General features: G+C 39.2%; 2 protein-coding genes across 7 annotated transcripts in view; one reads left to right on the top strand and one right to left on the bottom strand.

Annotated features, from left to right (window-relative positions):
* Positions 1 to 6,721, bottom strand: part of TPGS2 (tubulin polyglutamylase complex subunit 2) — a 31,056-nt gene extending 24,335 nt beyond the window's left edge. For all 4 annotated transcript variants that reach the window (XM_031438942.2, XM_010977505.3, XM_031438940.2 and 1 more), the window contains exons 1-2: positions 6,363 to 6,721; positions 1,103 to 1,182 (exon numbers count right to left, since the gene is read on the bottom strand). In XM_031438942.2, the coding sequence (XP_031294802.2) occupies positions 1,103 to 1,182; positions 6,363 to 6,444 (162 nt within the window). In that variant the 5' untranslated portion in view covers positions 6,445 to 6,721. The remainder of the gene's footprint in view (positions 1 to 1,102; positions 1,183 to 6,362) is intronic.
* A 123-nt stretch (positions 6,722 to 6,844) lies between these two features.
* The window catches only part of KIAA1328 (KIAA1328 ortholog), a 171,373-nt gene continuing 156,327 nt past the window's right edge, over positions 6,845 to 21,890 (top strand). For 2 of the 3 annotated variants that reach the window (XM_064481494.1, XM_031438937.2), the window contains exons 1-4: positions 6,845 to 6,907; positions 12,660 to 12,695; positions 13,399 to 13,541; positions 20,690 to 20,784. In XM_064481494.1, coding sequence (XP_064337564.1) covers positions 6,850 to 6,907; positions 12,660 to 12,695; positions 13,399 to 13,541; positions 20,690 to 20,784 — 332 coding nt within the window. In that variant the 5' untranslated portion in view covers positions 6,845 to 6,849. Of the gene's footprint in view, positions 6,908 to 6,967; positions 7,156 to 12,659; positions 12,696 to 13,398; positions 13,542 to 20,689; positions 20,785 to 21,890 lie in introns of those variants that run through there. The other variant, XM_031438939.2, reaches the window with a different exon arrangement.

The following is a 21,890-nucleotide window of genomic DNA, read 5'->3' as shown; positions in this document are numbered from 1 at the left end:
TGGTGACCTCTCTGACCCTCAGTTTCTTCATCTAGAACACAGAAATATCAATACCTATCTTGCAGGGTTATTATGAGGATTAAATTAAATAACTTATCTGATATGTGTTAGCAGCGTTCACTAAATGGCAGGATAATTTTTTGCTTCCTTGTTAAATCCATTTGCTGCTACTCAGCCACAGTGATTTTTCCAAAGCAGGAATCCAACTTCTCTACTTAAAACATTTCAATGGCTCTCCTTTGCTCTCAAGACAAAGACCAAAATCCTGATGATCTAAGAAGCCCACACATCCTGGTCCTTGTCAACCTCTCTCCCTTGCTCTTCTCTGCTCCAGCAACATGTACCTTCTTCATGCGCTTGGAAAATGTAATCCTTTCCGTCTCGAAGCCCTCACACGGGCTGAAAGCCCCTTCTTCCCAGATCTCATTTATCTGGTTAACAACTTCTCATAACTTCTTTGGGAAAAATGTTTCTCAACCTCCAGACTCGGTCAGGCCTCCTGACAATGCTCCCTTTACCTCCCGTTCACAGAACTTGCTCTGCTCTGTAATTATGCTTGGAATGATTTACGCTATGTCTTAGAGAGTAAGATCAAGAGGTAAGAAACTGTGTGCCCTTTTTTGATTATCACTGAATCCCCAAGGATTCAACATCAACCATAATGCCTGGCCCATTTTAGGAGCGTAAAACTTTTATTGGATAAATGAAGGAATGAAAATTCAGAGGAGGGTTGGGAAGTACTAGCTATTAATCTGGTTAGTACTTCTCTGCAACACTTAACCACGTTCTGCCCGGCGAGCTTGTTAATATTTACTTTTTCCATTCCTTGCTGGATTTTTAGCTTTGTTGTATGTATACAACTTCAAATGTTCCACTGCCTCCATAGGACAGGCTCAGAGATGCTCCATGCTGGGGAGATGGCATGGAGTGCAAGGCAGAGTTAAGTGACCTGAAGAGGAACAGAGAGAAGGGTGAACTCTACGTTGAAGGCAGCTGTGGCCTAAGACAGGAAGAGGTTTTACTGCCCAATCTTTCCTTCTCAGGGGCATTTAGGTTGACCTCTCTTTCTTGGGAGGTAAGGATTCAACAGGGCACCACTTACTTGTTCCCATGAAGAAATCATATGACGTTCAGCAGGCGCCTTTTCTATGATAGTCACCTCTGTCACACCTGGGGATGATTCTGGAAGAAAAAACCAGAGTCTTGAAGAGTTGCAACTGGCTCATTCTCACACACTTCTAACTAGAGGTTGACTAGCTGTTGATGACTGCTCTGGGAATATCAGATCCCTCTGAGGAGCATTTATTACCCCTGTGATAAAAGCAGCTGGTCCCTCAAAGGCACTCAGTCCCATAACCGAGGACCATGCAGTCTTCCTGGCAATAACTATGTCAGTACACCTTCCATTCATCATAAAGTTTCCTTCGAGTTCTCAGAAGGCTCAAATTTTAGCTTGCAGCAATAGCACCCAATATGTGAGCTAAGAATTCTGGACTCCACCTAGCCTAGTCTTGCTTTATGCATTCATTAGTTGTGACCTTAGATGAGTATTCACTTACCTTTGCATTTGACAAGAATTATAATACTACTTTCCTTGATAAGGAAAGCAGAGGAAAGAGAAATGAAGGTGCTTTGGAAAAGCATAAAGTACCAGTTGCACCATTCTTCTGCCTTCTGTTCAGTGTTCTTTCTAAGGTATTGGGAAGCATGGTACTGTGGTAGAAAAGCACTGTGAGCTTCAAGTCATTCAAGGGTGAGTCCCTTCTATGCCTCTGATTGGCTAGGATGGAAGACACTATCTTGTCCCTTCAGGGGTGGTCCCACTTGGCACTATTTCACAGAAGATAAGATAGGGAGAGAGTGTCAGCCGATTCCAGGTGTCTCTTAGTGCTAGCAGGCACATATTCTGGGCAGACAGAAGCATTCCCTTCTACAACTGGGATAGTAGCTGAAGTGGCTAAGGCATTACTGAAAGATACAACCCCCCCCCCCCCCGTTTGGGCTCCTAGGACCCCTACAAAGCAACGATGCTCCAGCATTTGTTTCAAGTTACTGCCCTGGGCATAAAAAGGGCCCTGCACTAAGCCTGGAGACCCCAGAGGAGACAGGTTCAATCAGACCTTGAAACGAGCCTTAGCCAAACTATGCCAGGAAACTCAAGAAAACTGGATTAAGTTGCTTCTGATTGTCCAGCTCTGCATGCGGTTAGCCCCAAGGGATAAGTTAAAGTGCATCTGAACTCAGGTGTGGTAGATTCATTCCCCAAGCCTGAGAGAAGGAACATCTTAACCCCCTTGGAATGGAACAACTCGAGTATGCCCTCCAGGCAGGAGGAACCATGAAAGCCCTCACTGAAGACAGTCACCAGGCGCTCCCCACACTCCCCCACCTGGCCCTGCTCCCCTCCTGGCCAGGAGACTGGATGCACCTAAAACCACGGAAAGTCAGCAGCCTGCAAGACTAGCTCACTCCTAAGTGGAATGGACCCCGTATGGTGACCCTAATGACACGCCCTGCTCTTAAGTTGCAGGGGGTCACTCCGAGGGGACCTGACACTCGAGGGAAGAGGCCCCCAAGCCCCAACCTTCGCAGAGACAACCTGAGGCAACTGACCTCCTTGACTACTTGTGGGAACTTACTCTGACCTGAAGCTTCTCTTCCAAAAAACAACCGAAGTGTGAGCAGGAATATGCAGGGCACACGCCAAAGAACTAAATACCCTCATTTTTAGAAAAATGTTGACATATAACCATTATTCTCTTGGGCTGTTTATCTTAAATTGTCTGATGTTCTTTGTTTCCAAAAGGTTCAACAAATGGTCACTCAGGGTTAGGGTTAGGACCAAGGCCTGGTGACCGTCACACGATCTAAAGGCAGCTGGGGGAAGTTCTGCCCCTCCACCCGGGGCAATGATGACACCCCCAAATCAGCAAGAAGAGGTTACAGAAGACGCACCTGGGCCCCTCGGCCCCCCCATGAGAATCAGGAGCAGGACAAAAGGCAGAAGAGGGACTGGTCACCCGCAAAGCCCATTAACAATTCCCGGGTATTAAATATAGAATCTGGGTAATAAAATAAAGTCTAACCTTTTCAGGCATAGTTTAGTTACACTTGCTCATAGGATGCCACATGCAGAGGCCTCTCACCTGGTTCCTCAAGCGAAATGGCTGTGAAGATGCTCAGCGGCCCGTGTGCGCAGTGCTGCGCTCAACACTGCAATTCACGATGGCAGCGGCGGGCCGTGTGCAGAGACGCTGCGCCCGGCACAGGGATCCGGAGCCTGAGCAGCGCAGCTGCGCCTGCTCAGCAAGAACCCAGCCCCTTCCCCTGCTCAGGAGATCCCTATGAAGCAGCAGACCCTCCGACCTCGAGGAGAGCATGTCCTCACACCTCTCCATTCTTTGATCAAAGAATAAAACTTTCCTTTGCTTCCAAACCAAACTTGGGTTCCTTCTGTTGGCTCCAATGACACCGGGTGGCAGGACCCCTGTTGGGGCTCCCCTAGAAAGGGCTGGTAATAATCGCAGTGGCTTCCCCTGTTAACAGCCTGTTTTAAAGGGCTCATGTGATTAGACTAGGCTCACCTGTATAATCTCCCTTTTGCCACTTCACACAACAAATCACAGGTGTTATATCTCATCAGTTTCACAAGCCTCAGATCCAAAGTCATTCAAAAACTAAGGCCTATGTTTTCTTCTAAGACTATCATAGTTTCAGCACTTACATTTACATGTAAGATCCATTTTGAGTTAATTTTTGTATGTGAATTGAGGTAAGGGCTCAACTTCATTGTTTCACATGTGGCTACCCAGTTGTCACAGAACAATTTGTTAAAAAGACTTTTTCTCCCAGTGAATTGTACAGACACCCTTGTTGAAAATCATCGAACCATATATGTGATGGTTTGGTTTTAGAGTCTCAATCTTATTCTATTGATCTATATTTCTATCTTCACGCCAGTGCCACAGTGAAGACTACTGAAGCTTTGCAGCAAATTTTTTTTATTGCAGTAAAATACACATATAAAATTTGCCACTTTAACCATTTTGAGGTATACAGTTAAGTACACTCACACACACTATTTTGCAACCATTACCACTATTCATCTGCAAAACTTTTCCATTATCCCAAATGTAGTAAATTTTCAAATAGCGAAGTTTAAGCCCTCTAACTTTGTTCCTCTTTCCCAAGATTGTTTTGGCTATTGTGGGCACCTTCATTCTCATTTTAATTTTAGGACTAGATTGGCTTGTCAACTTCTGCAAAAGAGGCAAATGACATTTTGATAGAATTGTAGATTTTTAGATCAATTTGGGGAGAATTGGATTCTAACAGTACTAAGCCTTCCAAATCATAAATATCAGATGTCTTCAAATTTATCTAGGTCTTCTTTAATTTCTTTTCGTAATATGTTGTGGTTTTCAGTGTACAAATCATGCACTTGTTAATTTACTTGTTCACTCCTTACTTGTGCTAATTTTTATACTAAAGTATTTTATTCTTTTGACATGATTGTAAATTGAATTGTTTTGTAATTTTATTTTTGGATTGTTCATTGCTAATGTGTAGGGTTTTTTTTTTCTTTTTGTGGATTCCTTCTGACTTTTTTTTTAATATACAAGAGCATGTCATCTGCAAATAACTCTTTAGTTCTTTTTTTTCCCCAATTTTTATGTCTTTATTTCATTTTCTTGCCTAATTGCTCGGACTAGAATTTCCAGTACAATGTTGAATAGCAGTGGTAAGAGGGGAGTTCTCATTGTGCAGAAAAGAGTGAAATAGCAGGGCTGAGACTGCAATTTTTAGAAAGGTCTGCTTATAAGGTTGGCCCCTGGGTGGCATCTGGGAACTTGGAATTCAGGAGGGTTCCCACCATTCCCTGGTAAGAATGGCTCACTGCATCTGTTAGTGCAAACGATATGGTTTATGCTGAATACCTGCATTCCTCTGGGAGTCTTGAATTTGATATACACTAGGTAGAGTGTGTCTAAACGATGGACTTCCAAATGAGCTCCCAGTCTCAAATGAGCTTCCATAGTAGACAAGATTTCAGACGTATTATCACGTGTTTCTGGAGTAATTGTGTCCCACGTGAATCCACTGAGAGGACTCTTGAAAATTGTTTGGTTTCCTTGACTTCCCCACATGTATCTTTCCCTTTGCTTCTGCCAGAATAAATCATAGCATGACTGTCTCCCAGATCCTGTAATCCTCCTAGTGAATCATCAAACCTAGTGTGGTGTTGGGGATCTCACGAACATTTGTCTGGTTCCTGATCTTAATGGGAAAGTATCCAGTTTTTCACCATTAAGCATAATGTTAGCTGTGGGTTTTTCATAGATGCCCTTTATCAGGTTGAGAAAGTTTGATTTCTGTTCCATGCTTTCACCCCATCCCATCAGTTTTGGTGTTATATCATCAGAGAACACACTTTGTATGATATCAATCCTTTAAAATTTATCTTGGCTTCTTTAATGGTCTAACATATAGTCTGTTCTTGAGGTTACTCCATATATACCTGAGAAGAATTTTTATTCTACTGCTGTTGGGTTAACATGTTCTATAGACGTCTATTTAGGTAAAGTCGATTTACAGTGTTGCTTAAGCCTACTATTTCCTTGTTAATTTTCTGCTTAGGTGTATACGCATTGTTGTAAGCAGGGTATTTAGGTCTCAAACTACTGTTGTTGAATTGCCTACTTCTTTCAATTCTGTCAATTTTTGCTGTTCATATAGTTTGTAGATGCATATATAATGGTTCTCCTGTGTCTAAGCAGTAAGGGATTACTGAACTGTGTGTGTGTTTAATTTCATTTCATTTCATTTTTTTGTAGCCCCAGAAACTAGCAAAGTGATGGCATTAGGTAGAGATTCCATAAAGAAAACCACCCATTCAGTGGTGCAAGTCTTGACTCCTCAGGACCACATCAGGTGCCACACCCCGGGAGGTGCACGGGAGTTGTGGCCCTGGGAGGTTGGCTGCAGTATTCATTACCCGAGCGCTCTACTTCCAGAGGAAGGGCTTGGACACTCCCTTGGCCAAGAAGGCCTCTCGGGAGACCCAGCCTCCCAACCGTCAGGTACCTGCTGTCTCCCCTTTGCACGTCTCTGCCCGTCCTTCTTGGGCCCTGTGATGGACTTCGGGTGGAAGCATCTTCGGGCTTCCCAGCTCTGCATCCACAATCCTGGCAAACGCTTCCCGGCTTAGTCACGCACCTGGCTCACCCTCTTTTCTCCTTAACAACGGAAGTCACAGCCGCGATGCCCCCTGGCGTACAGGGACCGGCGTCCAGCCGCCCGTCCGTGCTTTCTCTGCACACCGCTCGTCCCGCAGTCGCCCCAAGGGCCCCCGCCCCACTCACCTAGGATGCGGGTGACCCCCAGGGTCAGCTTCTCCAGGTGCGGCTTGCTGCTGCCCAGCAGCGGGGGCGGTGTCTCCTCCATGGCTCGCGTCCCCGCTCCGCGCGCGGCCGGAGCAGCGGCGGGGACCGGGCGGGGGAGCGGGGCGGGCCAGAGGGCCGGACGCCGCCTCGGAGGTGCGGCCGTCAAGTTCACGGCATGCCGGGAGTTGTAGTGCTCGGCGCCTGAGAGCGCGGCGGGGCGGAGATGCGGAGCCCGGGCTGGTCCGGGAGTAGTAGTTCCGCGGGGCGCCTGCTCCCGCGGCCCCGGCGGGCGCTCCACACCACGCCGCCGGGACACAGCGACTCCTCTGTCTGGACCCTCCCGCCCCGCCGGGGCCGGCCACGCAAGCGGGGGCGGGCCTCTGCGCCGTGCGGCCAATCGGGACCAGGCCTGGAGGCCGGGGCGGGGCGGCCCCGGAGCGACGCCCCGAGTGGCGGTTGTTTCAAGATGGCGGACGTGGCGGGCCCCTCCCGCCCGGGCGCCGCAGCGTTCTGGAGCCGGGACTGTATCCTTTGCCCGCCGGGCAGGGGGCGCCGGCGCCCTCCCCCGGGCGGGGGCCGGTCGCGCGGGACTCTGCGTGGAGGGGGGGAGCTCGGTGCGGGCCCCGGGGGCGGGGCCGTCCCGTCCGGCCTCCGTCCAGGTGCCGGGCTGCCCCCTTGCTTGGGGACTCGGTGGCACAGAGCCTGCGCTGCCTCCAGGCTGGAGTTCCAGGCGTGGGGACCCAGCTCAGATGTTTCCCAGCCCTCCTTGGCGGTGAGCTCTGGAAAGATGGCCTAGAGGCTTGGCCCATCCTGGGGCTGGGAGGGTCCCTCTGCCCGTGGTGACCTCCGGCCGGCAGAGCCTGTGGGGAGTGGGCTTATGGAAGCAGGGGCGGTGTTGGCTGGTCCGAGAGAGTTTTTTGTCTTGGTTTAGGGGTATCCTTGGTCAGCGCTGTTAGGAGCAAGTCAGGACCTTGTCGGACTTCGAAGGCCTGTCAGTGATTTTATTTTCGTACTGGGGTCTTCGGAGAAGCGTGCGTCTTGGTTTCACGGGGACGTGATCTGGTGGCACTGATTACGGAATAAGATGCCATGCAGAACATGGGGCCAGGAAGTAGCGTAGATTTGCATGTAGATTGCGGGTCACCCCTAGCTGGACTGAAGTTCCCAGATTGTTTTGCGATGGAGAACCTGTGGTGCTTTTCCCTTTGGGGTGGTATTCCCAGTTCAGTATCTATGATGAAATGTGTGACAAAACTGGTTCTTTTCCTGGGTTAGGAAGACTGTTCCAGCCTTATCTTTGGTCCTGATAATATACTCATTTTTGTTAGAGGAGCGTTACATGAAAGGAGGGCTTTCACGGTAGGACGTCTGCAGAGGCAAGTCTTTTTGCTGTTTGCTAGTATTGGTGATGGCATTGTTGGAGGCATTGCTGTTAACTTTGGCAGAATTATTCTTTGTGCATTCTACTTAGCTCTCAGTAGAACTTACAAAATATCATCAGTTCTCCTTGTTGAGTTACTAGGATTCAAGTGTCATGCCGTGAAGAGAGAGGTATTTTTCATTTCTTGCCACTCAGTGTTTAGTGTTAAGCACTTTCTAAACATAATTACCACTTGTGTCTTATAGGTTGGTGAGAATCAAGTGAAGGCGTGTCCATTCACTGTGGATAAAAGTACATTAGTGCACTGTGCAAATTAAATATTTTTTTTCTTTACCTATCAGAAGAGTATGTGCATCGGGAGCAGCTGGACTGACTTAGAAAGTCAGGAAATTAGGATGAGTCTGATTTTCTCATGAAACATTGCCTCTGCAATGTTAGAATTTTGTGATGGAGGAGATATTTGAAGATTATTAGCTTATAATGTGCTTCTGTAGTGTAATTGTTTTCATAACCACCTATGTGATTTCGATTATTATTCCCTAACTTTCTGTGTAACCAATGCTGTTGTGCTGATACAGAATATATCAGAATGTTGTTCTGATATAGAATGTGTGTGGAGTGTAGGGTGGAGAGACTGATTAAGTTAGTAGGTATGTAAACTGAATGTAAGCTCTTAGTGTTAGCAGCTCTGTACTCTCATGTATTCATGTAGTCTTATTACTCCCTATTTCACATAGCAGTCATATATCCTCCCTTTCCTTTTACCTTCTCCCTTACTCTAAAAATTAATGTAGAATACTCATCTTCCCATTGACAGTGAGGAGTTGAAATTATATTGGGAAAATGGTAGTGATTATATTCTGTAGACATTCAGATATTTGAAAGGAATTGCAAGGTTATCAGTATCACCTGTTTCCCTTCCCAGTTCCACATAATGGCCAAGTAATATACAGCCTCAGATATTTTCATTGTAAATCTCTATAGCATATAAAAACAGTGTCAAATATAAATTTGTTACTGAATCTTTGCTAAAAAGTATAAGGATAATTATGAGTCATTTGGTTTAGTGTCTTTGATCTCTTTTTCCTCTCACATTGATGACTTCCTAGACCACCCCAAAGCCTTTATAGTTAGTACTTTGAATAGAAAAGACCAAAAAGTAAATCCTGTAATCTGGTATTCTTTTCACACTATTGAAAGATTTTCAGTGCTTTGCCTAAACAGTTAGAGAAATGTAATCAAGACATTTCCCAGTCCTAGATGTTTCCATCAAGTGAGAACAGATCATCTATGACTGAATGTCACCTTCTTCATACGGTTGTTCTTATGAGTTCTGCATCTCCTGCACAGTATGAGTCAGCAGTACTGTTTTGCACAAGGTGTGTCTTTATATCCAGTGTATAGACAATGAATATACCATGTTGTCATTTTAAGGCCTAAATCTGCAAATAAAATATGCCCCTTTGGTCATAAACTGCTTTCCTCCTTCATTATAGGTCTTGGTAATATCAGAAGAAGTTAGTGTTTCTGCAGTATCTAAATTTGATTGCTTCAGATGCACTCAAGTGTATTATCATTAACAGTATGGTTAACTTGATATTAACAAATATGAACTGTAAAGGACCTGGTCAAAACATTGCAGCAGCTGTAATCTCTGCCATCCTGAGTTTTCAATTAAAAATAGAGACTTTACATTGATGTTAATATACTACCCAGGAAAATCATCTTGGTCAATAGTATTACACATGTTGCTGGTAGGTGATTCAAACTCATGAGGGTAGGGAAGTGTGGGCAGTATTAAATGTATTTTCTTCAGCTCCTGGTGATCTAGGATGGGTACACTTCTTCCTCTCTACCACTCTGCCTTGGGTTTCTAATTCCTACTTTAATTCTGGGGATTTGGATAGATTGGTACCAGCATTAAATGTGCTTTATAACTTGCTGTACATGTCTTTTTGAGGCACTTCCAAATGAATTAAGGTGGCACACAGAGCCTAGTAAGAGGTTTAATATACATTTGCTGTATATTGTGTCTCTTTGACTTTCCTATAAAATAAACGTTTGTTGGGAATCTTTGTATTTGAAGAAGGTAAATATTTGGATTCCTAAAATAATGAGATGAAGATAGATTACAGATGATTATATAGGATAGGTTGGATGGAGGCAATTTCAAATATTCTTGTTCTTATTTTTAAAAACTTTTGTCAAGGTCAGTTATTTAGCATTTTTATATTTGAAAAGGAATTTAGCATAGATGTAGCTAATGGGTTTTGCATGCATATTTTGAGTGGGACAAAGAGAGAAAGAAAACACTGAGTTGTTAGACAGTGCCTCATAGGATTAGGTAAATACCAATTTCAATTGTCTGTAGATGGTTTACTATGAGCCAGGCATTCTTTGGCCTTAGGAGACACAACATTGATCAAAACAATGCAAATCTTCACCTGCTTGGTGCTTACATTTTAGTGAAATGAGATGAGTTTGTGAATAAGTAAAATATATTGTCTGTCCAATGATTGTAGGTGCTGTGGAGAAAAATGAAGTAGGAAAAGGGTAGCTCTCATGGGTTTTTATGCCAATACTATTCTGTTTTGATTACTGTAGCTTTGTAATATAGTTTGAAATCAGAACGTGTAATACTTCCAACTTTGTTCTTCTTTCTCAAGATTACTTTGTCCAACTGGGGTCCTCTGTAGCTCCATACAAGTTTTAGGATTGTCTGTTCTATTTCTATGGAAAATGGCATTGGAATTTTGATAGGGATTGCATTGAACCTGTAGGTTGCTTTATGGACATTTTAACAATATTCTTTCAGTTCGTGATTGTGGACTATCTTTCTATTTGCATCTTCTTCAGTTTCTTTCATCAGTATCATATTTTTCACCTCCTTGGTTAAATTTATTCCTAGATATTTTACTCTTTTTTGATGCAACTGTAAATTGGATTGGTTTCCTAATTTGTCTTTATAGTTGGTGGTTCTTGTATAGAAATGCAATAGATTTTTGTATATTGATTTTGTATCCTGTAACTTTACTGGATTTTTTTCTACTAGTTCTAACAGTTTTTTGGTGGTGTCTTTAGGGTTTTTTATATGTAATATCATGTCATCTGCAAGTAGAAGCTTGTAGAAGGCTTCTACAGTTTGTTTTTCTTAAAGAAATAGGAAGCAAAGTTATTAGGTTAGAGTAAGGATGGAGGGAAGTCGTATCAGATTTGAGAAGAGAGGAGAAAATATAAAATACTTGATAAGCTTCCAAATCAAGATGTAGCTGAGTGGGGTCCTCAGTGACATCCAGCTGTGAGCAGGCTCCTTTGTGAACGTTCTAGGGAAGTGTATATGTTTTCCAGGACTCAGTAACGTTAGCCTTTCCATAGGTCATCCTTGGAGATGGAAAATATTCTGCACATTCATCACTACTGCATACTCCAATTGAAGACACCGCCATGTGGAGCATGTCCTGAGTTATCTTGAAGTTTTTCCCCCGGGTGCTTTTTCCCATGTGTGCATTTCCAACAGCAAATAATTAAACATTTATTGAATACCTGCAGTGTATGCAGTCCCAAGGGATATAAAAAATTAATCTGCTGTTAAAGAGCCTGCACAATTTCATTTTCTAAGGCTTTTTTTTTTTTTTCTTAGATTGGGAGTCAGTGAATTTAGAAATTCTCTCTCTGCTCCAGTGTTAAGTTGCTATCAGTTTCCTTCCTAGTGGGATCTAGTTTTTTGTTTCTTTGCTTGTCTTATGTGCCTCTTAAAAATTTCTAAGCTCCATCCGTGCTGTCTGAGGGAATTTAAAGTTTTTAAAGATACCAGTTTTCAGCCAAAATCTTGAAGCTGTGATAGCACATGTACTCCTGCAGAGAGCTGTTAGAAGCCACCTGGCGGCTCAGATAGCACCACCTTTGTGTTCCTAAATTCCTTTAGGGATTCTAGGCATTTCCATTCAATATTCCTTGAAAAGCTTCCATTACTAAGATTGATCCTGGACTTAAAATGTATTGACTTTTTGAATATGTTATAACTCCACTATTTTACTCCAGCCTTTTCCTGGAAGGAAATAGTTAATATTAGATTTGTCTACAGATCTTGGAAAATAAAATGTTTTATAAAGTAACAGAAAACTTTGGAATTTTCTACATCATTTGGAAAAATTTGTTTAGACACTTCCTTCCTGGAAGTGTAATAGAAGGCTATCAAATTGTGAACATTTCTGGATTTAGATTTAGTTCTGAATAATATTTTGTTTCTGGAAAGTAAACTGTCTTATTATATTGGTTCTCTTTCTATAGCAGTGTACTGATCTTAGCCTTTCTAAATTTCTCCTTTTGAAATTTGAAATAATTCTTTTTGTCTTAAATTTCTTCCACTTGTTAAAGAGTAGGGCTTCTTGGAACATTTCATGAATGTGCTGCAGGAGAACAAAAAATGTTTTTGTGTTCACATGATTGACTTGCCCTCAGAGTGCTTGTTCTTCAAAGCTAATGCTCATTTTGAAATTACTTACTTATGCCTAAAATAACTTGTCAGGTCTCCAATAATGAGCAAAAAGGAGCACTTAACTCCTTGTTTACAAAAAGAAAGAAAATGAATCTAACTGTAGAATTTATATTGTTGGATATCTCACTTGGGAATAAGCATGGGTAAAGTTTTATGGAACTAGACCTCCCAAAATTTTTATGAAACAGATAGTTGTGAATATATAAAGATGAGCTTTAAAAGATTATTAATTTTGCTACATTTATTTTAATTATGTTGCCTTCTGGTTTTGTTTTTGAAAGATAGTTATAAATTTCCAGGTCAAAAGAAATTACAAATTATAATAGAAATACAGAGCAGCAGCATTTGGATATTGGTTACTCTTTCCCAGCATTTTCCTTCATGCCTTCCTTCACAGTTTCTGATGAAGAGCAATCAGTAGTATATGTTCCAGGTATGATTTTCTGCATTTGGTAGGCTTCCTTTGCTGCTTAAGAGATAGGAGAAAATAAAACATTTGGAAAACTTTGTAAGCATAAATAAATTCAGAACGGTTCGTCATAACCTAATTTATTTTAATATTTGGTATGACCCTACTAAGGTTTGAAATATTGCCTCAAAGGCTGGCTGGGCAAGTCAGCTTTTGATGAATCTATGAACTTCTTCATTCACGTATTAAAAAGCAAGGGATGCTTCTCTTATTTTTCATATTACAAATAATAGTCTAAATTTTATCTTTCAAAGATAAATGTGAAAACTTGTTATAGGGTTTATGAAGTAGACTTTAAAGTTTACTGGTTGTTACAAGATAAGTAGTAAAACTAAACCGTTGGAGACATCCTAATTATGTGAAAAATCAGATTTTTAATTTCCAGTAAGTTAAGGTATGTATGGCATGTTGTAGCTGATTGGTTTTAGTATAACTTGCAAATATTCACATCCCCTTTTAAAAATATTTCAGTTGAATCTTTAGTCAAAAAATAATCTTTTCACAGTTCGTTATTTATTACAAGAGCTTTAAAATAAAGCTTATAGAGTAAGAATTTTCCCCGTCAAGTCCCATAATGTAGAATATGTCAAGGAAGAGGCTGGTGGAGGTAAGGTTTAAGAGAATGAAAAGATAAAATTTTGAAATCTTGTTTTATGGAAATTTTTAGGAATTTCTGCAGAAGGAAACATCAGATCAAGACAGAAGATGGTGAATCCAAAAGCTGATGTTAAACTTAAGACTCCCAGGGTGACTGCTGCTTCAGTCTCCACGGAGTCCTTAAGAGGTGCAGGAGATTCTGTAGATGGACAGGTCAGTAATTTCTTTTTTTCTTTTTCTTTTTTCTTATTTTCCAATCTTTATAGATGGTGACCAATAAGTTATTTTTCTGTGCTGACACTAACTGATAGATAAAGGTATAAGAGCCCTTGAACATTATTTGATCTACAAGCATTTTTAAAAGATACAAAGGACTCTAAGACGCTTTGTTTAGTATGAGTATAGAGTGTGTATATTACTCAAAGGTTTTGTTCCAAAATGTCTAGGCTTGCTTTCAGCGTTAGTTAAAAAACATTTATTGTCTTATTATGTCTTATTATTTACATCCTAATCTGTGTGGAGTTAATAAGTCATATTGATAATTTTTTCTTTTATTAGGCACCTTTTATGACTTTCGTTCATCTGAATTTGTTAATTGATGATGAATAAACCTTTGTATACAAGAAAACTGCTTTACTAAAACAAAATTAGCCTGCATTATTATTATTATTTCCTTCACTTGGCAAATAATATCATAAAGACTCTTTATAGCTCGGTCATTGGTTTGTCTCTTGTCTTTGCCTCTGAAATGGTGTCTGTGCATTCCTTTGGCACATGCCCTATCTAATTGGTTTATTTTACTTTTTGTTATATTTTGTTTCCCCAACCAGAGTTTAAATCAGGGTTTGGCAGTCTATGACGTCTAGGCCAAACCCTCTTCTGCCTGTTTTGTAAATGAAGTGTTACTGGAAAACAGCCATGCTCATTCTTTTAGTATCTTTGTTGCTGCTTTTGTATTACAATGGTAGAGTCGCTATAAAGACATGTGCCCACAAAGTCAAAATCATTTACTATCGACCCCTTAAAAAATTTTTTTTTAAATCCTTGGTTTATGTTCTTGAGTTTATGATATTTCCAATATCTGGTTTGTTTCTAATTACAGTTGACTCTTGAACAACAGTGGGCATTAAGGGGCATTCATTGATTTCTGTGCAGTTGAAAATCTGCATAAACTTCTGACTCCCCAAAACTTTAATAACAGCCTGCTGTTGAATGAAAGCCTTACTAGTAACATAAATGGTCACTTAACATGTATTTTGAATGTTCTATGTATATCTACATATTTTATGCATTTATGATACACCTTTTCCTTAATTTTTTTGGTATTTCTAGGCTATGTTGTCCGTCTGCGAGTTTCTTCAAATTGTTGTAAATCTCCAAAAAGTTTTCCAATATATTTGTTGAAAAAAATCTGCTTGTAAGTGGACCTGCACAGTTCAAACCCATATTGTTCAAGGGTCAACTGTGTTATGTTTAATTGTCTACAGGATTTAACTGTGATTAGCTCAAAAGTCCTGTTTGTGTTACTTACATCCCCAGTGTATCCACTTCATAGTAGGATCTGAATAGTTGAATTTGCAAGTTCTTTTCAAAAATTGAAAGTACTTTTTCATATAATGGTTTGTGTGTTTAATAGTGAACAGAAGCTATTCCTCATTTGTGTCAGCTCCTAGCAACCACAAATCTGCTTTTAGTCTCTATATGTCTTTTCTGGACATTTCACATAAATGGAATCATCTAATGTGTGACCTGTTGTGACTGGCTTCTTTCACTTAGCATAGTGATTTCAAAGTTCGTCTGTGTTGTAGGTCATTCCTTCCTTCCTTTTTATGGCTGAATACATACTAGCCGAAGGACATTTGGGTTGTTACACTTTTTGGCTAGTATGAATGATGTTACTATGAACATTCGTATACAAGTTTTTGTGTGGATGTATGTTTGCAGTTTTCTTGGGTATACACGTAGAAGTACAATTACTGGGTCACGTAATAATTCTGTATTTAACCTTTTGGTGAATTGCCACAATGGCTGTACCACTTCACATTCCACCAGGAATGTATAAGGATTCCAGATTTTCCACATTCTCACCAACACTTTATATCCATCTTTTTTATTTATAATTGTCCTAGTGAGTATGAAGTGGTATCTTGTTGTGGTTTTGATTTGTATTTTCCTAATGGCCAGTAATGGTCATCTTTTTGTGTGCTTCTTGGCCATTTGTATATGTTCTTTAGAGAAATGTCTATTCAGATCCTTTTCAATTGGGTTATTTGTTTTCTTATTGATGAGTTGTAAGAGTTCTTTATAAATTCCACCTCCAAGTCTGTTGTCAGATACATGATTTGCAAATGTTTTCTCCCATTCTGTGCATTGTCTTTTTGGTTTCTTATTGGTGTCCTTTTGAAGCATGAAAGTTTTTAATTTTGATGAGGTCCAACTTACCAATGTTTTTCTTTTGTTGCCTGGGCTTTGTTGTCATATCTAAGAAATCATTGCCTAGGTCCCAAAGATTTATACCAACATCTAAGAGTTTTATAACTTTAGATATTACCTTTAGGCTTTGATCCATTTTGATTTAATTTCTGTATATAGTGTGGTCATGACTCAACTTCATTCTTTCTTTCGCATATGGCTTTCCACTTGTCCCAGCATTGTTTATTGCAAAGACTGTTCTTTCTTACTTGATTGTCTTGACACCCTTGTTGAAAATGTGTTAAATAAATGTAAGCATTTATTTCTGGAAACTCAATTCTGTTCTATTGATCTATATTCTATTTTAATATTAATACCACACTGTTTTAATTATAGATTTGTAGTATGTCTTGGAATCAGGAAGTATAAGTTCTCCAAGTTTGTTTTCTTTTTCAAGATTGTTTTGGCTATTCTGGGTCTTTTGGTTTTGCATAGAAATTATGGAATCAGCTTGTCAATTTTGGCACAAAAGTCAGGTTGAATTTTGATAGCAATTGTGTTGAATCTTTAAAAAATACAGTTTTTAAAGGTTACTTTCCATTTACAGTTATTACAAAATATTGGCTGTATTTCCCATTTTGTACAATACATCCTTGAGCCTATCTTACAGCCAGTAGTTTGCATTTCCCTCTCCCTCTATAGTGTTGAGTCTTCAGATCAATTTGGAGAATACTCTCAATTTAATATTAAGTCTTCCAGTCCTTGAATATGGTGTGTGAAATGTATTTCTGTTTATTTACATATCCTTTCATTTCTTTCAGCAATATTTTGTAGTTTTTGGTGTATATACCTTATATTCCTTTTGTTAAGTTTATTTCTAAGTATTAAGTATTTTATACTTTTTGATGCTACTATTAATGGAATAGTTTTCTTAATTTCATTTTTGAATTTTTCACTGCTAGTATATGGAAACAGTTGATTTTGTGTCCTGCAACCTTTCTTAATTTATTTATTAGTTTTAATCTAGTAGTTTTGGGTAAATTCCTTATAATTTTCTAAAGATAAGGTCATGCCATCTGTGAATAGAGATAGCTTTACATCTCCCTTTTCAGTTTTTTTCCTTTTATTTCAGTTTGTCTTTTCAAGAGATTTAAAAATGCAACAAAAGACTTTCAGATTTAGCCACAGAGTTACCATTTCTGGTGTTTCCCATTTGATATCATTGATATTTTCCATTGCTTAAAGGACTTCCTTTAACATTACTATAGTACAGGTATGTTGGGAATGATTTTTTTTCTTTGATTTTTGTATGCCTGAAAAAGTCTTTATTTCATTTTCACTTCTGAAAGATTTTTTTACTAGTTATAAAATTCTGAGCTGTTAGTTTTTTTCTGTCAGGGCTTAATGACAGTGCTGTGCTGTTGCCTCACCTGCGATGTTTTTGGGAAGTCTGTTGTCATCCTTATTTTTATTCCCCTGCATTTAGTATGTGTGAGGTTTAACTCTAGCTACTTTTAAGATTCTCTTTTTATCACTAGTGTTTAGCAGTTTGATTATATTATGCTTTGGACTAGTTTTCTAAATTTCCTTTGGATTGGAGTTTGTTAAGCATTTTGGATCTGTGAGTTTCTGGTTTTCATTAAATTGGGAAATTTTTGAGCCACGATGTCTTCAGATAATTTGTGTCTCCCTCTCTCTCCTCTCTTTGGAGGATTCCAATTATACACATATTAGACCACTTGAAGTTATACCACAGCTCTCTGATCCTCTATTTTTTTTTTTTTCAGTTTTTTGTTGTTGTTTTGTGCTTGTCTGTGGATAGTTTGTATTGCTGTGTTTGAAAATTATCTTCTGCATTCATCTTTTGCTACTAATCTTATCCAGTATATTTTTCGTGTAAGACAGTGTAGTTTTTAATCTCTAGAAATTCAGTTGAGGTCTTTTGCCTGTCTGGTTAATGGGGACTCCCAGAGCAAAATATTGTTCTTTTAGGATGCCATGTCAAGCAGAAATGGCCCAGTTCCTGTATCTCTGCTGTTGCCAGTCATTGGCCTTGGCATAAACAGTGCATTGGATCCTGAAGCTGTGGCAGTGGTTGTGTGAGGCTGTTAGCCAACTACACTCTTTGCAGCAGGTTCTCTCTCTCTTTTCGAAACCGCATTGTCTTGCTTTTCACAATTAAACCCATTATTCATCAGAAATTAATATCTGTTTGGTCTAAAGCTAGGGTCATGGTTCCTTTTTCCATGCTGATAGTCTTATTGGTCCAGTACAATTTATTGAGAAGACTGTTCTTTCCCCCATTGAATTGCAGTGCTGTACTTGTAAATCAGATGACTGTACAGCTGTGTCCTTCCCTTACTATTTCATCTTCTTTGGTAATCTCTATCCTGAATGTTGTGTTTATCATTCTTTTGTTTTTCTGTATCAGGGGCTGACAAGCCTTTTTCTGTTAAGGGCCAGATAGTAAATATTTAGCCTTTGTGAGACACATGGTCTCTGTCTCAGTTACTCAACTCTACTACTGTAGTGCGGAACGAGCCATGTATATGTCAATGTGTAAATGAATGTGCATGTCTGTGTTTTAATAAACTTTTTTTTTTAAACAAAACCAGGCTTTGGGCCAGATTTGGCTGGCAACCCCTATCCTATATAGTCTAAACATGTATTTATTTTTTAAACAATATTTTGTTTTATATATTTTGAACTTTATATAAATGACCTCATATTGTGTAATTTGCTTTTTTATTCAACATTATATTCACAGGATTAATTTATTTTGCACATAGTTATATTTCATTTCTTTTCACTGATATTTCAGTCAGGGTTTAGTTAGTTGTTTTACCTGAGACTGTTCAGTGTAAAGACTTGTTAAATTGCTGCTAGAGAACTGGAAAGCAAAAAGGCACACTCAGTTCTCTTGTAGATAATAACTGCAAGAAAAAACCACCATCCTCGGGCTGGGAAAACAGACAGAACAAGTTGTAATTATTAAAACCTAGAAGCTTGGAAGAGGAGCCGCTTGGAGCTGGAACTTGGACCTCTGATGGGGAGTCAGCCTGACTGGCCCTGCTCTCCCTGAGGGAGACACTCTAAAGGCTGGTTCTGCCAGGGCTGGAAAAATTACAAACTGGAATCAGCCGTTCTTGCCAGGGTGAAGATCTCTGACCGGAGTGACACAGACAGAAACAGGAAGCAAGTAGGACAGAGTCTGTCCTTTCTTCCTCTAAAAATGTCTAGTTCTTCCTGTTGGCAGAGTTTAACAGAGAGCCATGAAGGAGAAGAGAGGTTTCCAGAACCTCAGCCTGAGCATCACAGAGCAGAGCCTGGAAGGGTGGGATTGAAGAAGAATGTCCGTAGGTGACAACCAGTAGCTGCAGACTTCCACTGTATAAATACACCACAGTTCAACTGCTCTCTGATTGACAAACATTTGTGTTCTCAGGTTTTTGCCTAAACACAATGCTGCTGAAATTCTTGCCTATGTGCAAGGGTTTCTCTTGTTCATTCACTACACCACTAGTAAAATTTCTTTTAACAGGTTTTCAGCAACTTTAACCATTGTCAAATCCAGTGACTTCTTTTTATATTCTGTTTAACTTTTTTGATCATTAGCACTATTTACCCCACATTCTTCTTAAAACTTTTTTCTCCCACAATGTTGTATGCTTCTGATTCTTCTCTTGTCTTTTCAAATACCAATTTTAATTTATTTGCTTGGATTAGTAGATGATTTTTAAAAACTATTATTTTTTAACTTTAAAGAAACTTTAAAACATAGAAAAGTCTAAAGAAAATAATAAAAATCTTAACATCAACAATAACATTTTAAATCTTTGTGTTTTTCTCTGACTTGAGAGTCAGACCCACATTTCTGCCTTCTTACCTAAGTACTTCTATGTGAATGTCCTCCTGGCATCTTAAATTGACCATACCTAAAATCTACAATCAAATCTATTTGATTTTTTTTTTTTACCATCTCCTTTTGTCCATCTCCTTTTTCTCCCCTGTCTTTTCCATCTTTGGCTATCAGTAATTCCAGGATTCACTTTAGGGGTCTTGGATTATTCCTAGCTACCTGAAGTAGTTGGACTAACCTACTTTGCAGTTACACAAATGCCAAGGTGGTTTTTTTTTTTTTTTTTTTTTAGAGAAACATGTTTTCCCTTTTACATGTTATCTCCAGTTCCCTTGTGAATCCCTGGGCTTCATGGTCTTTACCCCTCTTAAAGATATTCAAGTACCGGGAGAACCTTTTATAGCACAAAAGATAGGATAGTACAGTAGGTAAGAATACAGACTTTGGAACCAATGCTCGAGTCTTGATTCTGCTACTTAGTTGCTATAATTCTAGGCAAGATATGTACCCTCACTGTAGAATAGGAATAATACCTACCTCATAGCATTGTTGTGAAAACGAAATGGATTAAGTGTAAAATACTTAGGATAGCCCTAATAACACTAGATATAATGTTAGCCATTATTATTACTCTGTGTTCTAATACTCTTTGAAATGAACCTTTGGATATATTGAGAGCTTAGAAACTGGTGCCTCTGCTGCCAACCTTAGTCTGCCTTTAAGCAGCCTGGAGGCTATGGTGTAGGACAGACTCTCAGAATCTTCCATTAGGTGTTTGTTTCTGTGACATTCACAAAGGGAAGGTTGTTTTCTTAATACTCCCTCATATTTTAGGAGGCATATTTCTGCCTTTGAGTTCTTTCCATGTGCTTTTCAGTGTAAATTCATGATGTCCCCTGGTGGACAGATAGTTCCTTAGCCTGTTTTGAGTTCACAGTAGGTTTAAATGAAACAGGTAAATGGTGTTCTACCAGATAAAAGAGATCTAAGAAATTTTACCTCCTGTGCTTATTTTAAGAGCTTTCTCGACAAGTCTTAATAATTGTTGTTAGTAAAAGTTAATCTGAAGGATTTTTTTTATTTGTTTTAGAATTTCTGCAGGAGAGGAATGAAGAGTGCATCATTGAAAGATTTATGTCTTGAAGACAAAAGACGCATTGCAAACTTAATTAAAGAACTGGCCAGGTGAGACAAACTTTATATGAAATGCATTACTGTACGAGAAAGAACAGCTTTTTGAAAATAGAAAATTGCAAATATGTTCTGATGTCCTTGTGTCATCGATCTTACGGGAACAAAGATTTTTTTCAAAAAAAAAAAAAGCTATTCTGTGGTGCCAAGTAGAGTTTTCATTATCTCAAATATTATTTTTTGTATTGGGAGATCATTTAATTGTTAAACACTTAATTTATGATCATCTCACAACACTTTTTAACCACGTAGATGGCTGTAGATGTCCCTAAAGCTATTACAATTAGTTTGACTCCATATAGTTAGTAATGGTCCTGCATTGCCATTGCTGTCCTGAGTGATATAATTTCAGCTGCCAGGCTTAGAGCATACCTGAAATATTAGAGCATATTGATTTCGTTTCAATCAACTTCTGCTTTCTAGCAAAGTGCTAGATTCTTGGTAAAGGGTCAGTGTGTTAGTACATACTAAGATTGATATTAGTACAAATTTGACTGCTAAAAAACCCCATTATTACTATATTTACTGTTAACATATAGGTATATGGGAATAATGTATCCTTGTTTTCTTTTTAAACTAATAACACTTTTCAATAAATAGAGAATAATGAAAAAGTATTAATAGAGGATTATTAGGAGGCTGAAGTTTTGAAAGTTGTTTTCATTCATGTCTTTTCAGTAAAAATTAGATATAAAGAATGGAGATTGTTTTAGTTGTGATAAAGGCCAAACCAAATGGAGAAAATGTCAGAAGACTTAAAAAATCTCATGTATTCCTACATCATATTCAAGTATAGCATACTTAAGAATTTCAACTACTATGCACAAGTGTAAAGCATTCTTTCAAAAGCACAGCTTTTTTTTTTTCCCATAAAAACATGGCCTTGACTTTAGCAGTGTAAGTGGGAAAACCGTATGTGTCCAAATTCCAAGACTGGCTTACCTATATCTTGGAGGCATCCATTGAGAACCTAGCTGTGAGATCCTCTTTAGTCAGTGTCTTTATTGGTGCTCTCTGTGAGAGAATAAAAAAGATGCCTGCAAGATTTATTGCTGTTTCTAAATAAGAATAAATGTTAATAGAAGATATAAATAAAATTC

This window comes from Camelus dromedarius, chromosome 32 (genome assembly GCF_036321535.1).
Source record: "Camelus dromedarius isolate mCamDro1 chromosome 32, mCamDro1.pat, whole genome shotgun sequence".
In the NCBI taxonomy this organism is placed as follows: domain Eukaryota; kingdom Metazoa; phylum Chordata; class Mammalia; order Artiodactyla; family Camelidae; genus Camelus; species Camelus dromedarius.
The sequence above is the reverse complement of the archived record's forward strand: the minus strand, read 5'-3'. Positions and strand labels throughout refer to the sequence as shown.